The 20,556-nt window shown below is 43.3% G+C and overlaps 1 protein-coding gene across 5 annotated transcripts in view; it reads left to right on the forward strand.

Moving 5' to 3' along the window:
• Positions 1 to 20,556, forward strand: part of ESYT3 (extended synaptotagmin 3) — a 74,238-nt gene that overhangs the window by 22,423 nt on the left and 31,259 nt on the right. For 4 of the 5 annotated variants that reach the window (XR_012646372.1, XM_075000847.1, XM_075000846.1 and 1 more), the window contains 10 exons: positions 5,326 to 5,392; positions 6,351 to 6,440; positions 7,434 to 7,489; positions 12,299 to 12,419; positions 13,864 to 14,025; positions 15,233 to 15,315; positions 17,497 to 17,545; positions 18,154 to 18,243; positions 20,026 to 20,088; positions 20,185 to 20,253. Coding sequence is in view for 4 of the 5 variants with exons in the window: in XM_075000847.1 (XP_074856948.1) it covers positions 5,326 to 5,392; positions 6,351 to 6,440; positions 7,434 to 7,489; positions 12,299 to 12,419; positions 13,864 to 14,025; positions 15,233 to 15,315; positions 17,497 to 17,545; positions 18,154 to 18,243; positions 20,026 to 20,088; positions 20,185 to 20,253 (850 nt within the window). In the remaining variant the exon portion in view is untranslated. Of the gene's footprint in view, positions 1 to 2,495; positions 2,750 to 3,558; positions 3,623 to 5,325; positions 5,393 to 6,350; positions 6,441 to 7,433; positions 7,490 to 12,298; positions 12,420 to 13,863; positions 14,026 to 15,232; positions 15,316 to 17,496; positions 17,546 to 18,153; positions 18,244 to 20,025; positions 20,089 to 20,184; positions 20,254 to 20,556 lie in introns of those variants that run through there. The other variant, XM_075000848.1, reaches the window with a different exon arrangement.

A 20,556-nucleotide genomic window follows, 5' to 3' on the forward strand; every position in this document is an offset into this window, starting at 1 on the left:
GCGGACCCAGTGCTCGTCGTCCCACTCCCCAAGCACCAGGCGCTCCCACCAGTCGGTGCTGGTGGGGTGGCTCCACAGCCGCCGGCGTGTGAGGCGGGGGGTGGGGCGGGGTGCTGCAGGGGTAGGGGCTAAGCCCTGCTGCCCCGGGGGCATCTCCTCCCCTGGGGCAGGAAGGTGCTCAGCTGCCCCCAACATGACAAGAGCCAGGGCAAGCCCTGCTCCTGCCAGGAGGGCTGGCTGGACCTCTAGCTGCTGCTGCTGCGGCTGCTGCTGCTGCTGCTGCTGCTGGGGGTCCATAACTGCGGCGCTCGGGGTCTGTGTGCCTATCTGGCTCGTCAGACCGCGTGCTGTGCAGGCTGAGTGTATGTGGGAGGGGCCCTTTAAGGGAGCGGCTAGCTGTTGCCCCGGAAGCGCTAGTCCGCCCTGTGACCCTGTGTGCAGCTGTGCCTGGCATCCCTATTTCGATGTGTGGTACTTTGACGTGTAGACGTTCCCTCGCTGCGCCTATTTCGATGTCGGGCTGCGCAACGTCGAAGTTGAACATCGACGTTGCCGGCCCTGGAGGACGTGTAGACGTTATTCGTCGAAATAGCCTATTTCGATGTCGCAACATCGAAATAAGCTATTTCGAAGTAGCGTGCACGTGTAGACGTAGCCTGTGTGGGGCTAAGGTCTCAGACTTCAGGAGCTCTTTTCAATTGGACAATTATTATTCATCTTGCATCAGTCACATGGCCTGACAGAAGGGTGACTCATACAGTAGTAGGTGTTACTCATTGTTTGAAAAATAAATGTGACTCCTTTTATTTTGACACATGATTCTATCTGCAGGAAACAATTGTCGACTGACAATGTTCCTTTGCTCTGGATTATTGTTCAGCCTCTGCTATTGGTGCTGTAAGATGCCTTGCTTCAAGACACAAGATGCTGCCTAAACACAATCTATAAACTCTAATGAATTGTGGCTCCGCGCCATCCCCCTTAGGTAGGATTATTGTCCCCATTTTACACATTGGCCTAGGCAGTCTCTGTACCCTACCTGCCCCTAAGTCCCACAAAAATCAGTGGCAGAACCAGCATGGGAGCAGGTTTCGTGGCCTCCTTAACCTGGCTGTGGATGGATGTATTTTCGTTGCTGTTGCTTTCACTTATTGTTAGCAAAATTTAATAAGCATCACTTTCTGGTGGCTTATGTCTTGAGAATGAAACCTCCCGACTGGCTCATGTGACTACAAGTATAATCCATAACTAAACTTCTGGTCTCCATATTACTCATCATTGCCAAAGGAAAGAATCGATGCTTGAGAGAACAAATTTAATCTGTTAATAATAGCTTGCATTTACATAGCATCACAGTGTGACAAAGCATTTGGTAGACACTATTTCATTACATTTTATTATGCTCTTGAGTTATAAATACACCCATTTTTCCCAGATGGGGAAACTGAGGCACAGAGGTTGGGATTTGCCCACAAGTCTTGTATGAAATGTCTAGCAGAGCTGGTGATGAAACACTATTTCCCAATCCCCTGTTTTGCGTGCCCCCTCCAACTCCACTGTGGTTCCTGAATGTTAAAGCAAGTCTTAAAATTACTTTAAGCTATTGTAAAGCTAAAAAAAGTTCCAGAGATCTGGAAGAAACATCTAGTGAAATCCCTGTTTGCTCTCAGCCCTGAGAGATGCCTACAAAGTGCTTTTCTTTTTTTTTTTTTGGGCATTTATCCAGTTCAAAGGCCAGGTGTCTGAATATTGCAAAATAATAAAGGATTTCAAACCACATTTAAGGAAGAATCAGTCACTCTTCTGCAGATGGCCGGAAGATGCAGACCTCTTCCAGGGAACAGTTAACTAGCTTAAACCAGAGGTGGGGGAACCCCTGGCCCTCAGTCTGGATCCAGACTGGGGCTTGCCTGGACACTTCCTTTGCTTTTTTTAAAAGCACGGTATGGATATCTGCTGCCTGAAGAGCTTCCAGTCTCACTTCTCACACCTGGCAAAATGAGATGTCAGGTGAACCAGCAGATGGGGGTTGTGGGAGAGGTAAGGCAGGCATTGTATCAGTAAGCTGAGCAGCCGTTCAGTCAATGTCTAAAGCTGCATGATAGTAACAGACGACACATTGGTCCTTAAGTTAACAATCCAGTTTGGTGCAGAGCAGGATATGCCAGACTTAGCTCCTCCAAAACAGAGTGTATGCAGACAGGAAACTAACCATGTAAACTACTGAGCTACTGTGATAGTATTTGTAGTGAGTAACAGAATAGTAATAAGAGGTGACCTTTAGGTGCAATAATGAAGCCTCTTGAGTTGGCACAGGCTGTTGTTTCATTCTAAATGGTGCAATCGCTGGATTGTAGTGAATAGAGCAGATAGGACAATGCAGATTTTCATGAATTTGGGATTTTTTTTTTTTTGTAAGACTTTGAATTTTTGAAAATTTCTTCCCACTCAAGCAGCTGGCTTAAAGACTTTCAATAATTCCTTGTTAACAAACTCTACCAAGGAGCATGTGCTTTGACTCTGAACTCCCAATTATGTTAAGTATGAAGTAAAACGCACTCCTGTATTTCCCCTTAGTAGAAATAAGGCACCCAATTTTCGGCTTCCTACTCCCCACCCTCGTCGGCATGGAGACCCACATCTCATTGCCTTCTGACCAGCATGTGTCTAGACTGTAGTTTCTGCTTTCACTGCATACATCCCAGCAAGGACACACTGCCTAAACCAGCAGCATCAACAGTTGCTGGGGGTGAGTTGGGAAGGGGGCCCTGGCTCCCTGCCCCCAGAAGGAGTGGAAATGAGGGTGAAAGGGACTGGCTTAGAACAGTCAGCTGTGGTGCTCCTCCCCCGCTGCCTCCCTGACTCTTTCAGAGTCGCAAGGTGCGATGGCACAGTGTTCTGTGGTCTTCCAGAGGGGCCCAGAGCTCTGACTGCTACTTCAACAGCAGTGGGAGCTGGAGCTCTGGGCCCCTTTGAAATGCAGGGCCTGGGGGTAACTGTCCACTTTAGGCCAATCCCACCAATGGGGGGAGGAACAAACAAACCCTTTTTTGAAGGCCAGAAGGCTGCACATTGAACCTCTCCAGTCTGGCAACATCTGCAATCTGGCATAATTCATTAGCCAGATGACCATTTATGTCTGGCCAAACTTCCCATGTCCCATTAAGTTTTACAGATACCAGTCCTGGCTCTCAGTATTCTGTGCTGTTTTAGCTCTAATTTACCCATAAATGTATTGTAAGAGCCCAGTAAGCAGTGGAAGTGTTGGTAATGTGCTAGGCAAATATTGACCTCCCATGGTTCGGCACCAGTCTGGTCCCAGGGTTGCCAGATTAGAGAGGTTCAACCGATGATATGATGAGCGAGTCTGACCTGCATATTGCAGGCCACAGAACCTTGGAGGGTTGGGGCCCTTCTTTGACCGGTCTCTTTGCTGGATCAGGAAGAAGGCCCAGAGCTAGTTTAAATGTAGACTACTTAGCTAAGCATCTCTTTGTCTGTTCATCTTCGGAGAATCCAGTTTGTAGTAGTGCCTGTCTCTGTCTCTTTCTCTCTCAGGGTGATGTCTTCAAAGATGGGTAAGGAGGAAGTTCATTAGCATCCATCTTTCCTCCTAGAGAAGGTACCTACAGTACAGCAATATGACATACACAATTTACATTTTTAGTACAGTACTCTAAAGATAGCAAACACTAAGGTTTATTTTGCAGTTCATGGTATTATCTTAATTACACAAGGTATGCTCAGGAAATTCCAAGGTATTCCAGTTTGTTATGCATCCCTATTAGTTTCTTAGTGTGATGCTACCATTATTCATGGTGTGTGAATAAAAATAGCATCACAACAACCATAGACCGTACAACTCATCCTTTTGTTGTCCTAGTCAGTATACGGTGACTTGTTTTCTTAACAATGTCTAAATAATCCATGGGACTCATTACCACAAGGCTTGAGAGAGAATTACCCATTCATATGGGTAAGATAAAACCAGGGTTGTTTTTTGTTTGGGGGTGGATGGGGCTGTGAACCTTTCTGCTTCAGGGCATAAACCAAACTCTGGGGGAACCTCTCCCTATTTGGACAAGATGCTCTCCATAGTGGAGTTTGTTGTACTGTCTTACGTGGCACTGCCATTGTCTAAGATGGGGGCAGTGGGTGAGGTGGACTTCTGACCTGGCATGGGCATTCATGTGTAATATTGATTCAGAGCTGTCTGAACGCTAAACGTCTAATGGAATATTTATCACAAATCCTTACTACATGGGAACTCTTGCCAGACAAATCTCTATCAGGAAAGAATATTCCATGAGACCATTAAACATAGTTTGCAGCTGAGTGGTTGTTAGAAATAAAAGGGGATAATGACTCTGTTTAGAAGAGTTTCTAATTCAACAGAAAGACAAGGGATTTTTGTAAACCAAAGCAGTGTTGTGTGCACCGTGTACTAGTGACAACTGCCTTTTAAAGTCCTGGGTGAGGTGTGTTTGATGGTTTTGTGTGTATGGGTGTGGTTTTTTTGTTTTTTGTGGCTTTTGCAAAACCCTAGTTTTGGGCCTGCCTCTGGGCTCTTTAGGCAGACAACTCACACTGACGTCAGTAGGAGTTCAGGCTGAATAAAAACTACAAAATAGAGCCCAAAACTTACTTTTAAAAAAAAAAAAAAGCTACCAGATATATTAAGAATTTTATTTCAATGTTGACTGTTGTTCAAGATTAACAGTGTAATTTTGAGTCTACCTTGTAAGGTGGTGTGCATAAATGCAATGCCAGTTGTATTAGAGCTTTCTGATAAATGTATTTATTTGCAAAGAAAGTGAGGAAACTCATTGCAAGAGAAGTAAAATGTACTAGGCTGTGATTCTGACTTCAGTGGGGCTCTGCATGGGCAAAGGAGTCTGTTCTTATGACTTCTTCTGGTGCAGGCTCAGAGCCTTAGTAGCACGATTTTCTCTTGCAACTGCTATTTCTTTTTTCCTAGGACCACAATAATCCTCATTTGATGCCCTTAGTAGGAATATGAACACGCTGTCCTCTCCAGGCCTGAGAATGCAGAATTAAGCTTGAAATGGAAAATGCTGTTCCATGTTGCTGCTTTGCCCAACATCCCCAGCTGATACTTAGGTTTTTGTAACTAAGAACTCCAGCCTCTTGGTTTAAGGAGCTAAACTTTTCTTTCTCAGCGGTGTGCCCATGCCTCCAGCTCTGCACAATGATGTTAGGGTTCTTGTGCTCATTTCCCTTGCATTCTTTATAGCTCCACCCTTCCCGCCCCCCTCCAAGTATGGGTATTGCAAACACTAGACTGACATGAGAACTTTCTCTCAGTTACATAGGGGACTGCGAGATTCATGTGGAAATAGCAAAATTTAAAGGAGGAGTGAAAGGAGTACAGGTGGGTCTAATACAAATTTTCACTTGATGCTGTATTTTATATTGGGGCATGAGTGGAGTGAGGAGTCTTGGGTTTCATTTCTGATGCTGCTACTCTCCTGCTGGGTCACCTTGGACAAGTGGCTTCAATCCCCTGTGGCTCTCTGTCCTCATGTGTAAAATGCCTCCTCTGGAAAGCACAGTGAAGTCTGTAGACAAAGGCATTATAAAATTAGAGAGATGTTCGAACCTCCTGGAATGTCAATAACTGTATATAGAGAATATTAAAACTTCCTCGGTCTGAGACTGGGCTTTTCAAAGGGAAGTTAGAGAAGAAGCTCCCCCCGACCTATTTGAAAATCTCTACTTTTACCAGCAGCCATGTGTGAACTCACACACAAGGTACAAGTGCCCAGTGGTGCCCACATACTGGGGTTCCTGGGGTAGATTTAAATCGATTTAGGCTAAATTTCAACTTCTGTGAGGAAAAGATCTACAAAATGTAAGGGATAAAACTGAAACAGTCAATCCTATTTTCAGAAGTGGAGTCTGAATTTCAATCACTTCTGAAAATGGGGCTTAGGGTTGTAAGGTGCTTGGGAGAAATTTACTGAAACTGAAAAATTTATGGCCTCAGATAACTAGAAATGTTTTCTTGTCTATGTATGTGTATTTTAAAGTTCCAGTGAAAAATGGTTTCATAATGTAACTCATTACAACTAAACAGATACTGTTCCAACTCAAACTTACCACCAAAGTTAAGAGGAAAGCTCTATGCAGCTGTTGCTCAGGTGAGAGGCTATGGGACCTTGGCGACAGAGTGGGGCTTGAGAAGTGTATCAAAGTTGGAGCGAGAACTCTGGAGTTCCATGTCTTCCTTGTGTGCTTTGATCACAGGTCTCTCCAAATGAGGCAGCAGTGCCAGCTTATCCTGGCAGGTATCTTCAAACTAAAGTTTCTCTCCTCCATTCTGTTCACAGTTACATGGAACATTACGGATCATACTGGAACCTCTCATGGCAGATGTGCCTTTCTTTGGAGCCTTGACATTGTTTTTTGTTCAAAAACCGGTAAGTCACTAGTAAATTTCACCTGCAGCCTGATTGGCCCTCACTCTTATATGAGCAGAAATCGAGAGTCCAATCTGCCTTTTTAAATATCCATTTGTAATAACTCCTTATTTTGAGTTTGTGCTTTAAAAATGAGGACTTTGGATATTAAAAACAAAACTCTCTATAATGAATGATCTTGTATATTTTGTTCTCTTGCCTGCTAAGCTAGTCTTTGGCTTTTGTGAATGCACAGACTCCACATGCCTTTTATTTTAAGACTAAGCTGGCTGCATAAATTATTCTATTAATAAATGCCAACCTAAATGTGTACGTTTGTGAATGCCATGTCATGTGAGTTAAATCCCAACTCACCCTCTTCCTAGGGACACCTTACAACATGATTTCCTCCCCTGCACCCATATAACTTTCCGTAACAAATAAGTTAACCATGTGACACTGGAAATATGGCCCACTTTTTTACAGACTCTGTTTTTTAACAGTGCCTTAAATATACATGACCGCTACAGAACATGTGATGGGGCAGCATGGTATTAAAGGATTTATGCAAGGGGATCCCTAATGAGCACTGGTTACTTCAAAATGGTAAAGCTGTAATGAGTCACATTACCAGACAGTTCCAAACATAGGAGTTCTTACATCTGTGTGACACACCCAGTAAGGGCTGCTCTGAGACACAAAACTGGATGGAGCAGCATGCTACTGAGACAAGAATGTAGGAATTGCAATCTAAGTCTTTGGAGGAAGACCCAACAGAACGCTAGCTCCAGGTCTTGGCAGCTCAGATAAAGGAAGAAATGACTCCTCCTTGGCCTTTGGGTTTTTTTTAGATCTAAACATAATTCTGCTGTTGTGGTATGTGGTTTTTTTGGCTGTTTTCTTTAAGTAGCTGGTGATGACTTGTCTGTTTAGGTTAATTAATCATGTGTTGCAAGTTCATTAAAAAGGTTCAGGGTTTTTTGTTTTTTTTTTTTCTCCCCCTACTTACTGTAGTATTTGGAAATCAACTGGATAGGACTGACCAACCTCCTTGATGCCCCAGGAATTAGGTGAGTGTTGCTTCATTTTTAAAGAAATAGGGGGAATGGGTGGAAGGAATGGTACAGAAATGAAACGCCTTTCTCAAAACCAGAGTGTCCAGTATGCCAACTGCTAGCCACTATTTGGCTGGTTGAGTGTGGCTTGTTGGCTTGAACAATAAGTATATTTTTCAGAATAATGTGGCTTGTTTTGTTACTGCTTCAGAACTGTTTTGGACTCCACCGCTCTAGAAATTCAGCCAAATGGCTTTCAAAAACAAGGGCTTTATACCTTAGTCCAGACACTACTGTTGTGAACAATCTGAACTCCCAGCTCTCTTGCAAGCATCAGAATTACTTTCCTACCATTTCATCACACTTGAGGCTCACGATGGAAGTACTGCAGTGAGCCAAATCTCCTGAGCAGATCCATAAGACACTGAGGCCATAACAAGGCCTGCATTTTAAAGAGCTGTCCTTCCTTTCTGCACCTACAAAAATTTATTTTGCATTGATGGTTTTGTAATGAGACATCCCTTAGTTCTGGATTTGCATACTGTATTTTGAGTTAAAATAAAGGACACATCCTGTGCTTTGTATACCCTACTGTAACTTTCATAATCCTGGAATTTTGCTTTTTAAATCCAGAGCAATCCAAAATGGGAGGCGGTCCCCATCTGTTCCCACAACAGACTTGCATTTCACTTCAGGTTCCTAAAAGAAACCCAACAACTTTGCCCCAGTCCTTCCCAAATGCTTATCTGGCTGATTGTTCATACAGGTTGCACCTCCCTGGTCTGGCACTATCTGCACCTGACAGGTCCCGAGTGTGACAATTTGCTGGACCGGGGAGGTCCCCTTCCAGCATATGTCAGGCAGGCACCTGCAGACTCCCCTTATCTGGCTGGGCTCCTTGCCCAGCTGCTGCCAGTGTCCTGGGAAGTCCAGGCTCTGGCTCCTATCATGAGGCTTGGGCTCCAGTGAGGCTCCAGCTCTGGCCTCTACGGGCTCCCAGCTGGCCTCCACACCTTGTTGTGGCTTGCCCTCCTGCTCTGTGGTCCAGGGGCATCTCTTGTCCTCCTAGATGGTGAATGTTGCTGGACCAAAGAGTGCTGGTTTGGAGGTGCAACCTCTATTTCACTTACACAAAGAAAGTGAACACCTGTCTTTGGTTCCACTACTCTGGATTTTCAAGTTGTTCACTAAGAGCAAAGATGCTTTCCCTGCATCAGTTCCTTCCACTTGTGCAGGAAACTCTTCAGGTCACATGGAAAGGAAAAGTAACCTGCATCCTGGTTGAGTCACTTTTTTACGTTTAAAAAAGTTTTTTAGGGGCTGATTTTGTGTCTCCCTCTCACTCTGTTTAAAAATACTTAGGACCAGCTGCAGATGCTTTTTCATACATGTCAGGTGGCTGCGTACTCCACTGAAACACAACAGTGAAGTTTCTCTAACATGGCTGTGTTTTTTGTCAAATTTTGCTGACAACTCGCAGAGCGTCCAGATTCCCCCAGGCCTTCTGTTGACAGTTAGGTAACAGAATGCAACACTTTTGTTGACAGCTGTACTCCACTTGCCACAAGGAAGAACGCTTCTTGACAGAGGTGGACAAAAAGCTGGTCTGGACGTTCCAGGGAGTAGGGGGGCCTTCTGTTGACAGAAGGAGCTCCCAGGACACTGGGGAACCGTGTCTGCTTTGCTTCCGGTTGACTGTTTTCACTGCTAGAGCGGCTGGGCAGTCTGGCCATGATCTGTCAACCAGCAGTTTTGTTGGAAGATATCTTCCAACAAAAACTTGTTGCCCATTCATTCTGATCTATACGTAGCCCCTAAATAAAGGTATCTAAGCCTTTCGCTGTATCCTGGAAGAGTTCCCTTTGAGCCCAGAGCAGCTGTATCCCTGGGAGGTGCCTTTTTAAACCTGGGAATTAATCCCTTTCTAATGCAAAGTCTCTAACCCTTCAGGAAAGGGCTCTACAAAATGGTCAGGAATAGCTCAGTAGTTTGAGCATTAGCCTGTTAAATCCAGGGGTGGGAGTTCTCTCCTTGAGGGGGCCATTTAGGGATCTGGGGCAAAGAGGTGGTTGGTTTTTATTTTTTTTATTTATAAAAAGACTGTCAGGGATGGTGATGGGGACTGGACTGGACCGGACCTCTAAGGTCCCTTCCAGTTCCGTGAGAGAGGTATATTTACATCAGTTCATCCAGCTCCTTGCAAAATGCTAGAGCCTGACTGTTCCACTCCTTCCTACTTCATTGAAGTGACTTAAATATAAAACTCCATTCATTCAAGCCCTATGAACAAACATGCCTGTTTGTGAAACATGCTGACAGACAGGTTGCACCAGAGTGCTTCCATTAAATGACTCTGATTTATGGCAAAGAGTAAAGAAATAAAAAAAATAAGCACCTAGGCACGATTTTGTAAAAGCTGCACATAGCTGGGCTCAGGTCACTGCCAAAATTCACATGATTGTGTAACCTTTCTCTTGATAAGACAGTGATTTTTCTCCACACACCCCTGTCATCAGCCAGTCTTTTCAGTCTGAGCTCTGCTTTTATTGTTGGAAGAGCATGGGATTCCAGCACTCTGTTCTAGTCAAACCGCACCATGACCAGAGCGGGGCGTAGGCTGGATAAGGCTGTTCCTCTTTTTGCTAGCACTTTAATTAGCAGTGGAATAGGGGCAGGGGGGAGGATGATGGGTTTTTCTTTTTCTTCGCCTTTTAATGGTATCATGTCTTGTAAATATAGACTTGCTCATGCCAAGTTGCTGTTCATTGAAAGCACTTTGTTTACCATTAAAACATGGAGAGCGCTAAACTGTTTCCTGCATGCTTCTAGCTACACAGTACTCGTTAAACGAGTACTCTATTTACGAGTACTCGTTTAAAGGAGGGACACACACATACTTACCTTTGCTCACTGGATGAGTGAACTCTCCCTGCTAATACAAGACTTACCCTCTCCCCGCAGCTCCAAACCGCCACAACCTAACCCCCTGCGGCTCCTGTGTACCCCAGCCGCCATAGCCTTAACTCCCTACTGGCCCTGCAGATCCAACCTGCTGCAGGCTGAATTCCCCCAACCAAACCCCTGCCACATTTTAACCCTCCCTCCCACTCATGTCCCTGAAGTGCCTCCAGCCTTTAACCCCCCACAACACCAGGTTCGCTTACCTTTCAAAAGCAGCGCCACCTGCTGCTACTCCCAGCACTTGGAACCAGTCAGACTTTTACACGTATTTTGGTAAGAATTTAGTGTCCCTCTTATGAGGTTTTTGCCTACAAGCAAAAAGTTAGGAACCAATTATGCTCATATGGTGTGGGATGAGTGTATCTGGAAGTCGGTCAAATGCAGGTTCTGCAAATACAGCAATAAAAGGCCAAGTAAGAGACTAAAACTGTGAAAGCTTTAAAAACAAAGTATTGCATTTCATAGATTTCCATAGAGGTTTTTAAGGGAAAATCATCTAGTCTAACTTGTACATCCCAGGCCATTAAACTTCAATCCATTACTGCTGTACTGAACCTAGTAACTGAGGCTAATGGATATCTCCCTGAAAGGCATGGGATCTTGATGTGAAGATTTAACAAGATGGAGAATCCACTGCTTCCCTTGATAGCTTGTCCCAGTGAGTCATCACCTTCACTGTTACAAATGGGAAGCAAGGCATGCATTTTTTGTCTGGCTTCTTTCCAGATGTCAGTTCCTCATGCAAAAGAAAACCAGTATTCCTTGTAAGCTGAGCACTTTAGCTACCCAGAGAGTTGAATGCTGCCCAGCTGAATAGCTGAGTTCCCACAGCCAGCAGAAGGTGATTCTACTAGTGGTACATGTCTGCACATGCCCTGGTGCACATAATTTTATCCTGCATCTGCATGTCAAAAAATGAGAGGACACACTGCACAGAACCCAGCGAAGTCACCTGATTAGTAGCAAAGTCATGTGTTCCTCACAATTTGTGACTTCACAGGACACAAAGGATCTTTATGCCCTTGTAACTAGCTCCCTTTCTTGGCTGTCTTGCTAGAGAAACTGAAGAGCGAAGGGGGAATGGAAACTAAATTGCCTGAAGGCTGCTTAAAGTTCTGGGTTAAAACAAGCTGGTGGGGAATGGTGGGAGAAGCTCAGCAGTATACATGGAGTACTTTTTCTGGGGATTTACAGAGGATTTCCATCTCCAGGGCTATCAACCACTTCTAACTGAAGTCACTGTGACCTTGTGCTTGGATCCATGTTCAGACACGGGTCATTTTATGCTGTTATAAATTTGGGTCACCTGGCTTTTTTTCAGTCCTTGAAACTCCAAATTAAGTGTTCCAAAGTTGTAGTAACATTATAAATATGGATGTTTTCTGTCCTTACTGTTGACGTAGTGTGGGCGGGCATGGGTACATGCAGGGGCACATGAGTGTGTTCCTACAACAGTTCAAAAGGTACCTCTGATATGAAACTTTTTTTTCGTTTCCTCCTCCTCCTCTGCCTGGCACCCACCCCACTTCCCCAGTATCCACTTTTTCTATAAATAAGAAACAAGGTCAAACTTTAGCTCAGCTTTGTAATTTCAATATCTGAATGCGCTGCATTTATGCATCAATCACTTGTATGTGCAGTTCTGGATTTGCTTATCCAACTCTTTTTATCCATGTGCAAACCTAAATCCTGTGCCCTTGCACGCACATGCAGAGGGATGAGTAGGGTTACAGAAATCTTGATGCTTTAACTCGCAGAAGGGGAAGAGAATCTCCTTTCAAGGAGAGGAAAAGGGGAATGATAATATCTGCAATTACTTTCACTTTAACAGAAATCCTGTTTTTGTTTAAACTTTCCCTTCAGTTTAATGTCAGACACAATAATCCAAAACCTGATTGCTTCCCGGCTGGTGTTACCCAACAGGATCTCAATTCCACTGAATAAGAACATGAACACTTCCCAACTGCGATTCCCTCTCCCTTATGTGAGTGGTTTTTTTGTTTTGATTCCCTGAACTGGGTGACATATTGACATGGAATCAGCTGACCATGTGATCTGCTAAAATGGAGGGTGGGGGGGATAATGAGTTGTCTGTGCAGCAGGGTAATCCATCAACTTCTGTACCGTGGGAACCTGTGTTGCTGTAGCAAGTTCAGTTGCTTTGGACAAGACCTCAGTTGACATTGTCTACTGGAAAAAAAATTTGAAGCATGCTAGGAGTTAATTGTATTGAAAATGCAAGATAGTGAAGGGTGGTGCACCCTTAGGGGAAGCCTACCCATACCATATGTAATACCAACCAGTATTTTTCTCCCATTTGTCCATTAAAGTTAAATGAAGTAGCCTCCAATGTGCAGGAGAAATCTGAGCAAATGCTGCTAAAGATGCTAAATACTGAATGCTGTGACTGTAGCAGTTAACAAAAGGGGTTTTGACTCTCCAGGTTTTTCTAGTGTACCATTACAATGGCATCTAGGTACTCTTAATCTCTACCACTGTAGTGGGTTATATTGCAGCAGTATCTTCTACTTCATACAGTATCACCAATATTTGAAGGTACATAAGCAGATTTTGGCCAACTGTTCCTCTTGGTCATTGTATATCCTGTATGTACAGTAAATAAGGTTTGTTTAAGTGATCAATCAGCCCTTTCACCTGATAAGGGACATCATTGGGCTAAACGGAGGAACATGCTGAATCTCCAGTTTGTGCTTGATTTGTGTGCTCACTGAATAATTTTTACTAACGTTCTGAAAGAGTTTAAATAGGAAGGCATAAAATCTCAAATCTTTTACTACATATCTTTCAAAAATACATCCAAAAAATTGTCAAATGCAAATCTTGTTCTCGAATGTACTATGAATGTTATAGCTCTTGGGTGAATGAGGAAAAAGGAACAGATAGGTGATTGATTGTTTCCCACCTACATTTAATGACCAAAAGGAAGCTGTGTGTCCACCTCTGCAGCAACTAAGCAAAAACAGCCTACCATGATGCCTTAGACATGGAAACTTTTTTTGGTCCTTTCAGGGTCTGGCCCTGTGGGACAGGAGCACTTTCTGAGGGCTCTGAACATGCTCACTTCCCTGTGAAGTCAGTGAGCACTTTTTAGCTCAATTCCTTGAAGGATCAGGTGCTTCTATCATATTCCTGAGTGTAGTGTCAACTGGAGGCCTTTACTGCCTAATTATAACCATATGATAGAGACACTTTCATGTAGGCTATGTAAAAATGCTTCATTTAGAGAGCAATGTGTAATTTCCTGTTTTTCATCTGTTAAATAAAATGTTCTGCATCCAAATACCACGGCAGCCTTGCTAAATCATTGACATCAACACCTGAAATAGCTATTTTTATGAGGCAATATGTTTGTAATTATCAAGAGGCCTGTGTGTTCGTGTTGATCTACAATGCCTTGTTTTGTTTAGGGAGTGGTAAGAGTTCATCTGTTAGAAGCTGAAAACCTTGTCCAGAAAGACCACTTCCGGGGGAAGTCTGACCCTTATGGTATTCTTCGAGTTGGATTGGTGGAGTTCCGAAGCAAGACCATTCAAAGAAATCTGAATCCCATCTGGAACGAAATTTATGAAGTATATCATCCATTGACCTTGTTAAGCATATGAAGCTGTAGTTTTGTAGAAGTGAATTTTACTTGGCTTGGGCACTTTTCTTCTGCCCCTTAGATAACTACTTGTAAGGTATTGGGGGGATGGCCTTTTTTGGAAGAGTGCAGGAAGCGAACAAGGGGACAGCCATTTTAGACTTGACCCACACAGAGGCATCAGAAGCAAATCTAAACATGGAAGGCAGTTTTGGCAAAGGTGATTGTGAAGTGACAGATTTCACTCTTTCCTTGCCTCAGAATCATGCAGGCAGCAAAATAAGGTCACCAGACTTCATAAAATCAGACTTTAAAAGACTCAAAACTGTGCTCCTCGTCTCCTGCCACAGGGCTCTGCAGCCACCCTGCCTCTTCCCCAGGCGTCTCCCATCCCCTCCCCTCCCTCCTTCCCCGAGCTCGAGTGCTGCCAATAGCTGATCTGCAGCACTCAGGGAAGGCATGTGAAGAGTTGCTGAGAGTGGGGCCAGGCTTTTCTCGGGGCTCTCAAGCTCAGGAGCACTCCTGGAGATGTTGGACCACAGATGGTGCGGAACTGTGGAAGTCTGGACCATATACCCTGAACCTGTACAAAAGTAGTTGAGCTCTGGAATAGATTTACAAGGGAGGCTGTAGAATCCAAATTATGGGAGATTTTTTTAAAGGAATACTTTAGGCAAACAGCTGTCAGGGATGTTCTAAATTTATGTGGTCTTTCCTGCATGAATGGAGATGGCCTTGGTTTCTCAGGACCCCTTCCAACTGTACGTTCTATGACTTTTTGGTTTTTTTCCTCCCCTTGTCTAATTGTATTGGTCTGTTCAGTTGGTATCCTAGACTATGGGGTTTTTTAATAGTATCTTTAGAACCCCTTTGGCCCAGGAGCTGATGTAGGTCCTGCAGACTTGATCCTGGTACCTGAATTAACGTAAGTTTTCAAGCTGATCTGGGTATGTATGTAGATTTTAGAAAAGGTGCAAACACTTCAGGCTTGTGCTGACCCTACATCACCCTAAAACTAAGCTCCCTTGTTAAGAAAGGCTGCACTGTCTGCACTTATTCAGTATACCCTGAAGATGCATTCTTATCACCAGCCTGATGCTGTTAATGTGGCCTGGGAGGATTTATCTGTAAATCGTTTTTTTTTCCCCCTCCGCCTCTCCTTCCCACCGCACCTTCCCTCCCCTTGCTGGCTGCAGTTTGTCGTTCATGAAGTGCCTGGTCAGGACTTAGAAGTGGATTTGTATGATGAAGATGCAGATAAAGATGACTTCCTGGGCAGGTGATACACAACATCCTTATTTTCTTCCTTCCTTTTTCAATAGGAGGTGTATGTTCAATTCTTAAACAGTCCCCTGTAAGGAGTGTATCAGTAGTGGATGCTTAGTGGGAAAGAAGGGAGAATCATTAAAGAACTTGAAATGGGAAGTATTAGGTGAGGTGTTTTTAGAGGTCCCTGTGCTTTTTGTCGTTAGCTTTATAGTCTGTAGAGAGAAACAACCCTGCCGTGTTAATTGATATGGGCTGGAGCTGTTACTGCTGTTCAAAGACCAAACTCATTTTATAGAAGACAAACGAGTGACGTTAGGTGGGTAAACAGGTGATACATCTGTCTCTGGTGTTGACTTTCTCAGTGCTGGAGAAATGCAGGCCAGGCACATAGTCCTTTTATTAGCCACGGTGAGACCTTACAAACTTGCATTGGCTTGTTCAGGACATTTCCATTTAACTGTCTTTCTGGTCACAGGCTTACAGCAGTGTTGCAAAATATGTAGCTGTGGCTGGCTATGCCACACTGTCTCTTGACAGGAGTTAAAACGAGTGAGATAAGAGAGAAGAAATGAAGTGAGAAGGAACAGAACACAGTGTGCCAATGTCAAAGATGGGCTCATTTTATTTTTTTCCAGTGATGGTTAATATTTCACCAGAGCCGGTAGAGGTGGCAATGTTATCTGGGTTCCTCCCTTTCTGGAACTGTCTGCTCAGCAAATACCTTAAAATCAGGATAATGAGGGCCTGGGAGTAGAAAAGGGAAAATCCCAGGACTTCAGGAGACTGTGGGATGGCAGAGCTTAATGCAGCAATGCTGGCAGACAGCTTTTTCTTCTGGTGATTTGCCCCTAAGTTATATGTGGTATAGCCCATCTCCTTGTTTTGCCCACCAAGGGGGCCTAATTTCTGACACCAGTTGTGATTCACTGATTGCCAGTTGTTTGTTAGTCATGGTAAGAGAAAATTGATAGCCATCTATGTCCCAAACGTAGCTATAGAATGGAAGACGGTAACATTGGAAGAAATGCAGTCATCTTATCTACTGCTTAGGAAGTGAGAGTTGCAGTACTGGTGATGACATGCCAGATGTCAAGCAAGAAATAAGTTTTTTTTATAAACCTTGGAAAGTTTAGGAAATTAGCATGATTGGCAGTGACACAAATGGATTTTTTTTTTTTTTGGTCCTTTTATGGAACAGAGCCATGAAAAGTCTCCTAACATAAACTGATAAGAGAACTCTTTCCCAAGTAAAGGCATACACAAGATCTTGTCAGTGGACTCTGAAGAGTTTCTTGCAACATCAGAAATTCTAAGTAGAGCAACTTGATCTAAGGCGTCACACGGTGAAAACAGTGGATGTATTTAGGGCATGCTTTAAGGGTGCCACAGATAGCATGGAAATCACCTACAAGGGGGGGAACCTCGAGAACATTACGCAGAAATAATGGTAGGCAAAGGGGAGGGAGCCAAATCCATCCACATGACACACTCAGAAGCCTGAATAGTACAGCATGGGACCAAAATAAAATCATGAAAACTGATGGACACATCGTGCACGTGAGGGCACTGGAGGAGAGAGAAGATGGCAAGATCGCAGTTGTGCACTTTCCCTGTCCACCAGTCCTTGAATTATATAAATGGTCTTTTGTGTGTCGTACTAACTGTGTCTGTCTCCCATTTTCACCTTTTCCCATCAGCATTTGTTATAGATCGTGATATTTTATTAACTTACAGTGGAACACACAACTGAAGTAAATTTGTAGCCCTAGTTGTTACTGCTGAGAGATGCAGGAAACTTAACATTGAGTAATTAATTCCTCTAGTTGAATTCTATCTCTAAACCTCCAGGGTTGTGGGTGGTGGTTTTTTTAAATTGCATTACAGAAAACCGAGCACTTAAGTGATTGGCTCCTGAATTTGTGTGGAGTGTGGGTATCTGACTTAAAGAAGGGACATTTTAAATGGTATGTTTCCAAGTTGCCTTCAGAAGTTATGTAAGCGTATCCACAGTCCTAAAAGCCAAAGGTGTTCTGTTACACACGCTGAGGGTAACATGTAGCTTTTTGTTCTGTATGTTAATATTTCTCTTGACATCTATAATGGGCTCTTGCATATTAATTTATAACATGCTGTTTGCCAAAATATGAGTGTAGTAGTGGGGATATTGACAAGTTTACTTTTTGTCTTGCAGTTTGTTTATAAGCCTTACTGATGTGATGCATGACGGAATTGTTGATGAGGTAAAACACTTACAGGACTGTTTCCAAATGTTAATGTGGCACTGGCTACTGTTTATAATATGGACCTTGCACATTCAGCAATGTTTCTGCACACTTACAGATAAGTAATTCTTTCCCTTAATAAAGTTGTTAGAATAAATAAGCTGGTTACTGTTGCTCAAAACTAGAAGTACCCAAAGAAATGGCTTTTCAATTTAACTGGCAACTCAGACCGACCAGCACAGTACAGACTCAAGTGATGCTGAAGTGCTAGTTGATTTGTGTTGCATTTCCACTAAATCTTAGTTAAAAATTTCTTCTTTGGCAAACTATAAATTCTACCGTGATGCTTCTTGTTCTGGAATCCAGCACATTGCAGAGAATGTTGTCACAATTTTTCCAACAATGGTATTGTTAGTTCCTAGTAATGATCAGCATCTTATTTATTAGGTTCCTGTTTCAAGTCTTAGTTTCAAAACACCTTTGATCCATTTGTTGCATTAAAAGTTCAACCTTCTAAATTGCAGTTTAAATTGGTGCATCTACATTTTTCATAGTGATTGTGTTGGTAGGAATAAAACACATGGTGTCAGTTCTCATTATTTTTGTTTTTAATTATTTCCACTTAGTGGTTTCCCTTAAGTAAGACTGCAAGTGGATGCTTGCATTTAAAGATCGAGTGGCTTTCGTTGGTATCTGACCAAGAAAAACTCCATGTGGTGAGTTTTATTTGTTTAAGGTATTCAAACATATGTCACATTCTGATCTTACTCTTCAAAGGAACCTGTGAACAAAGCTATGAATCAGAAGTAAATAGTGTATCTGAAACTGTTTGCTTGATGGAACTTTTCCCTAAAGGCTGAATGAGTTTTTAATCAAGAGAGCTCATCTAATTCCAGATTAGGATAAAATAAGGAAAATAATGCAATTTAAGTAGTATTATTTGACAGCTGTGGCACAATATCTTTCTCTTCTTCCCACTTCCTTTTTATTTTCCTCCCTCCCCCCAGGTCATTTATGGTAACATAGCAGCTGGGCCCCTGCATGAAGCATTAACCATCTTCCAAGAGTGAAACTAGTTTGGGCTGTGGCTAAGAACGTTGTAGTACTCTTTCTCTGGGCTAGCTGGCATCTCTAAAAGGTTGCTGCAGTTCAACTCAAGCACCTAAGCACATGATTAAGTTCCATTCAACTCATGGGATTTTAGACATTGTCACCTAGAGACAGACATACCCAGGCATAAAGTGAAGCATGTGCTTACGCGGCTTGCTGAATGAGGAATTCAGCTCACCAGTGAAAGCTTGCCTAGAACTGAGGTCATGACATTGAAGACTAAACCTTAACTGGCCACACTTCAGTTTTTTGAGAAGTTGAGTCACTGAACTTTCCAACCTTTTCAATTGAGTGTTTAAAGAGTATTAAAGTTATTATAATTGGAGACATGCTACAGATCTTAAAACTTCCATCGCCACTGACTGGATTGACTAGATTGTGTTATCTCACTTGTGTCTAAATGTGCACAGGGAAAATGTGGGCTACAAACATGCAGAACAGAAGCTCATTTGCTGGCCCTGGAACCATGTGATGTCCTTACAGTTAATCTGTACCTGGGTGACCGCAACGAATGAGCGATAAAAGTCCATTTCAAGCTGTTGGCCACATCCAGTTTCTCCCTCATCACTGATTTCATCAGTCTATAGTCATCTGACCCAAACAACACTTGTTCAAAAACATGTTTTAACGTGTAATTTCTGCACCCAGATTCACATTTTTAATCACCTTCCCTCTGCTTATGACATGTGGACCTGTTTGTGAAACCGCTCTTGCTCCCACTGACTTTGGTTACAACAACCACACTGACTATAGGTTGTATATCCCTCGTCCGCCAACCTCAGGATCTGAGTGGACAAAGGGAAGTCCGGCTGGCTGCTTGGAGGGTGGACCCCAACTCCTGCCGGGCTACCCCTTCTGTCAGGGGTCCCTGCAGCTCAGACTGCCTGTGGGGCTCCACGCCCCAGTTGGCTCCCACCCATGGGGCTGCTGGGATTCACCTACCCCCCCAGCTGGGGCCCCAGCAGCTGGGGCTGCTGGTGAGGATTCATGACCCATCTGGCTCCCAGCTATGGGTCTGCCAGGGTTTCCACCACTGGGTCCTGCAGCTGGGTCTAGCAACTTCCATTATCTTGTTAGGTGAGGGATGTTGCCAGACAAGAGTGCGCCAGACAAGAGAATCTGAACCTGCTTAATGGGAGCAGGATTGGAACGTGCAATGCTGTGGTCTCTGGTCTTGTGATGGTAATCCTTTTTGAACAGTTTGGGGCATGCGACTCAACATCTAAGTGCCAGGTTTAGAGCAGGTTCCAAAGCTGATCACTTTAGCAATGCATGTGTCAATAGATACCTCCATACACTTGAGCTCTACTGTGGCTTTTTGTTTTGTTTTTGTTTGGTTTTTTTTGGGTCCTTGATGAGGTTTTTGTGTTTGTTGCTAATTTCCACAGGATAAGAATGGTCTAGCCACAGCATTGTTAGTAGTCTATTTGGATAGTGCTTGCAACCTTCCGGTAAGTAGCAGAAGTAACTTTACTCCTTTACAGTCTTTATTTCTAACTTAAAACAGCAGAACTAACTATTGTAAAATATATTTTTCACCAATGCAGAAAAATGACTTTGAATATTCAAATGGTGAATATGGCGCAAAGAAGTTCATAAACCAGAAATATGTCAAGGTAAATAGATCTATTTTCTGAACACCTCATAGAAATACATGCTGCATAACACACTATTGAACAGGTTGGACTGGTTTCCAGTTAAAAAAAAATTCAGCCATGTCTGGAATTGGAGTCTGAATAAGCACTGTTTCCTGCATCGGTGAGCCAGAACCATCCCAGTATAACTCTATTATGTCTATCAGTGGATACAGCCTGCTGCTTCTGTGATTTCATTTTGACTCCTCTGCAAATGAGGCAATGTGAAACAATCAAATACTCATCTTTGCTTTCTTAAAATAAAAAAACTCCTCTGTATCCTTG

Source organism: Carettochelys insculpta, chromosome 8 (assembly GCF_033958435.1).
Source record: "Carettochelys insculpta isolate YL-2023 chromosome 8, ASM3395843v1, whole genome shotgun sequence".
Lineage (NCBI taxonomy): Eukaryota > Metazoa > Chordata > Testudines > Carettochelyidae > Carettochelys > Carettochelys insculpta.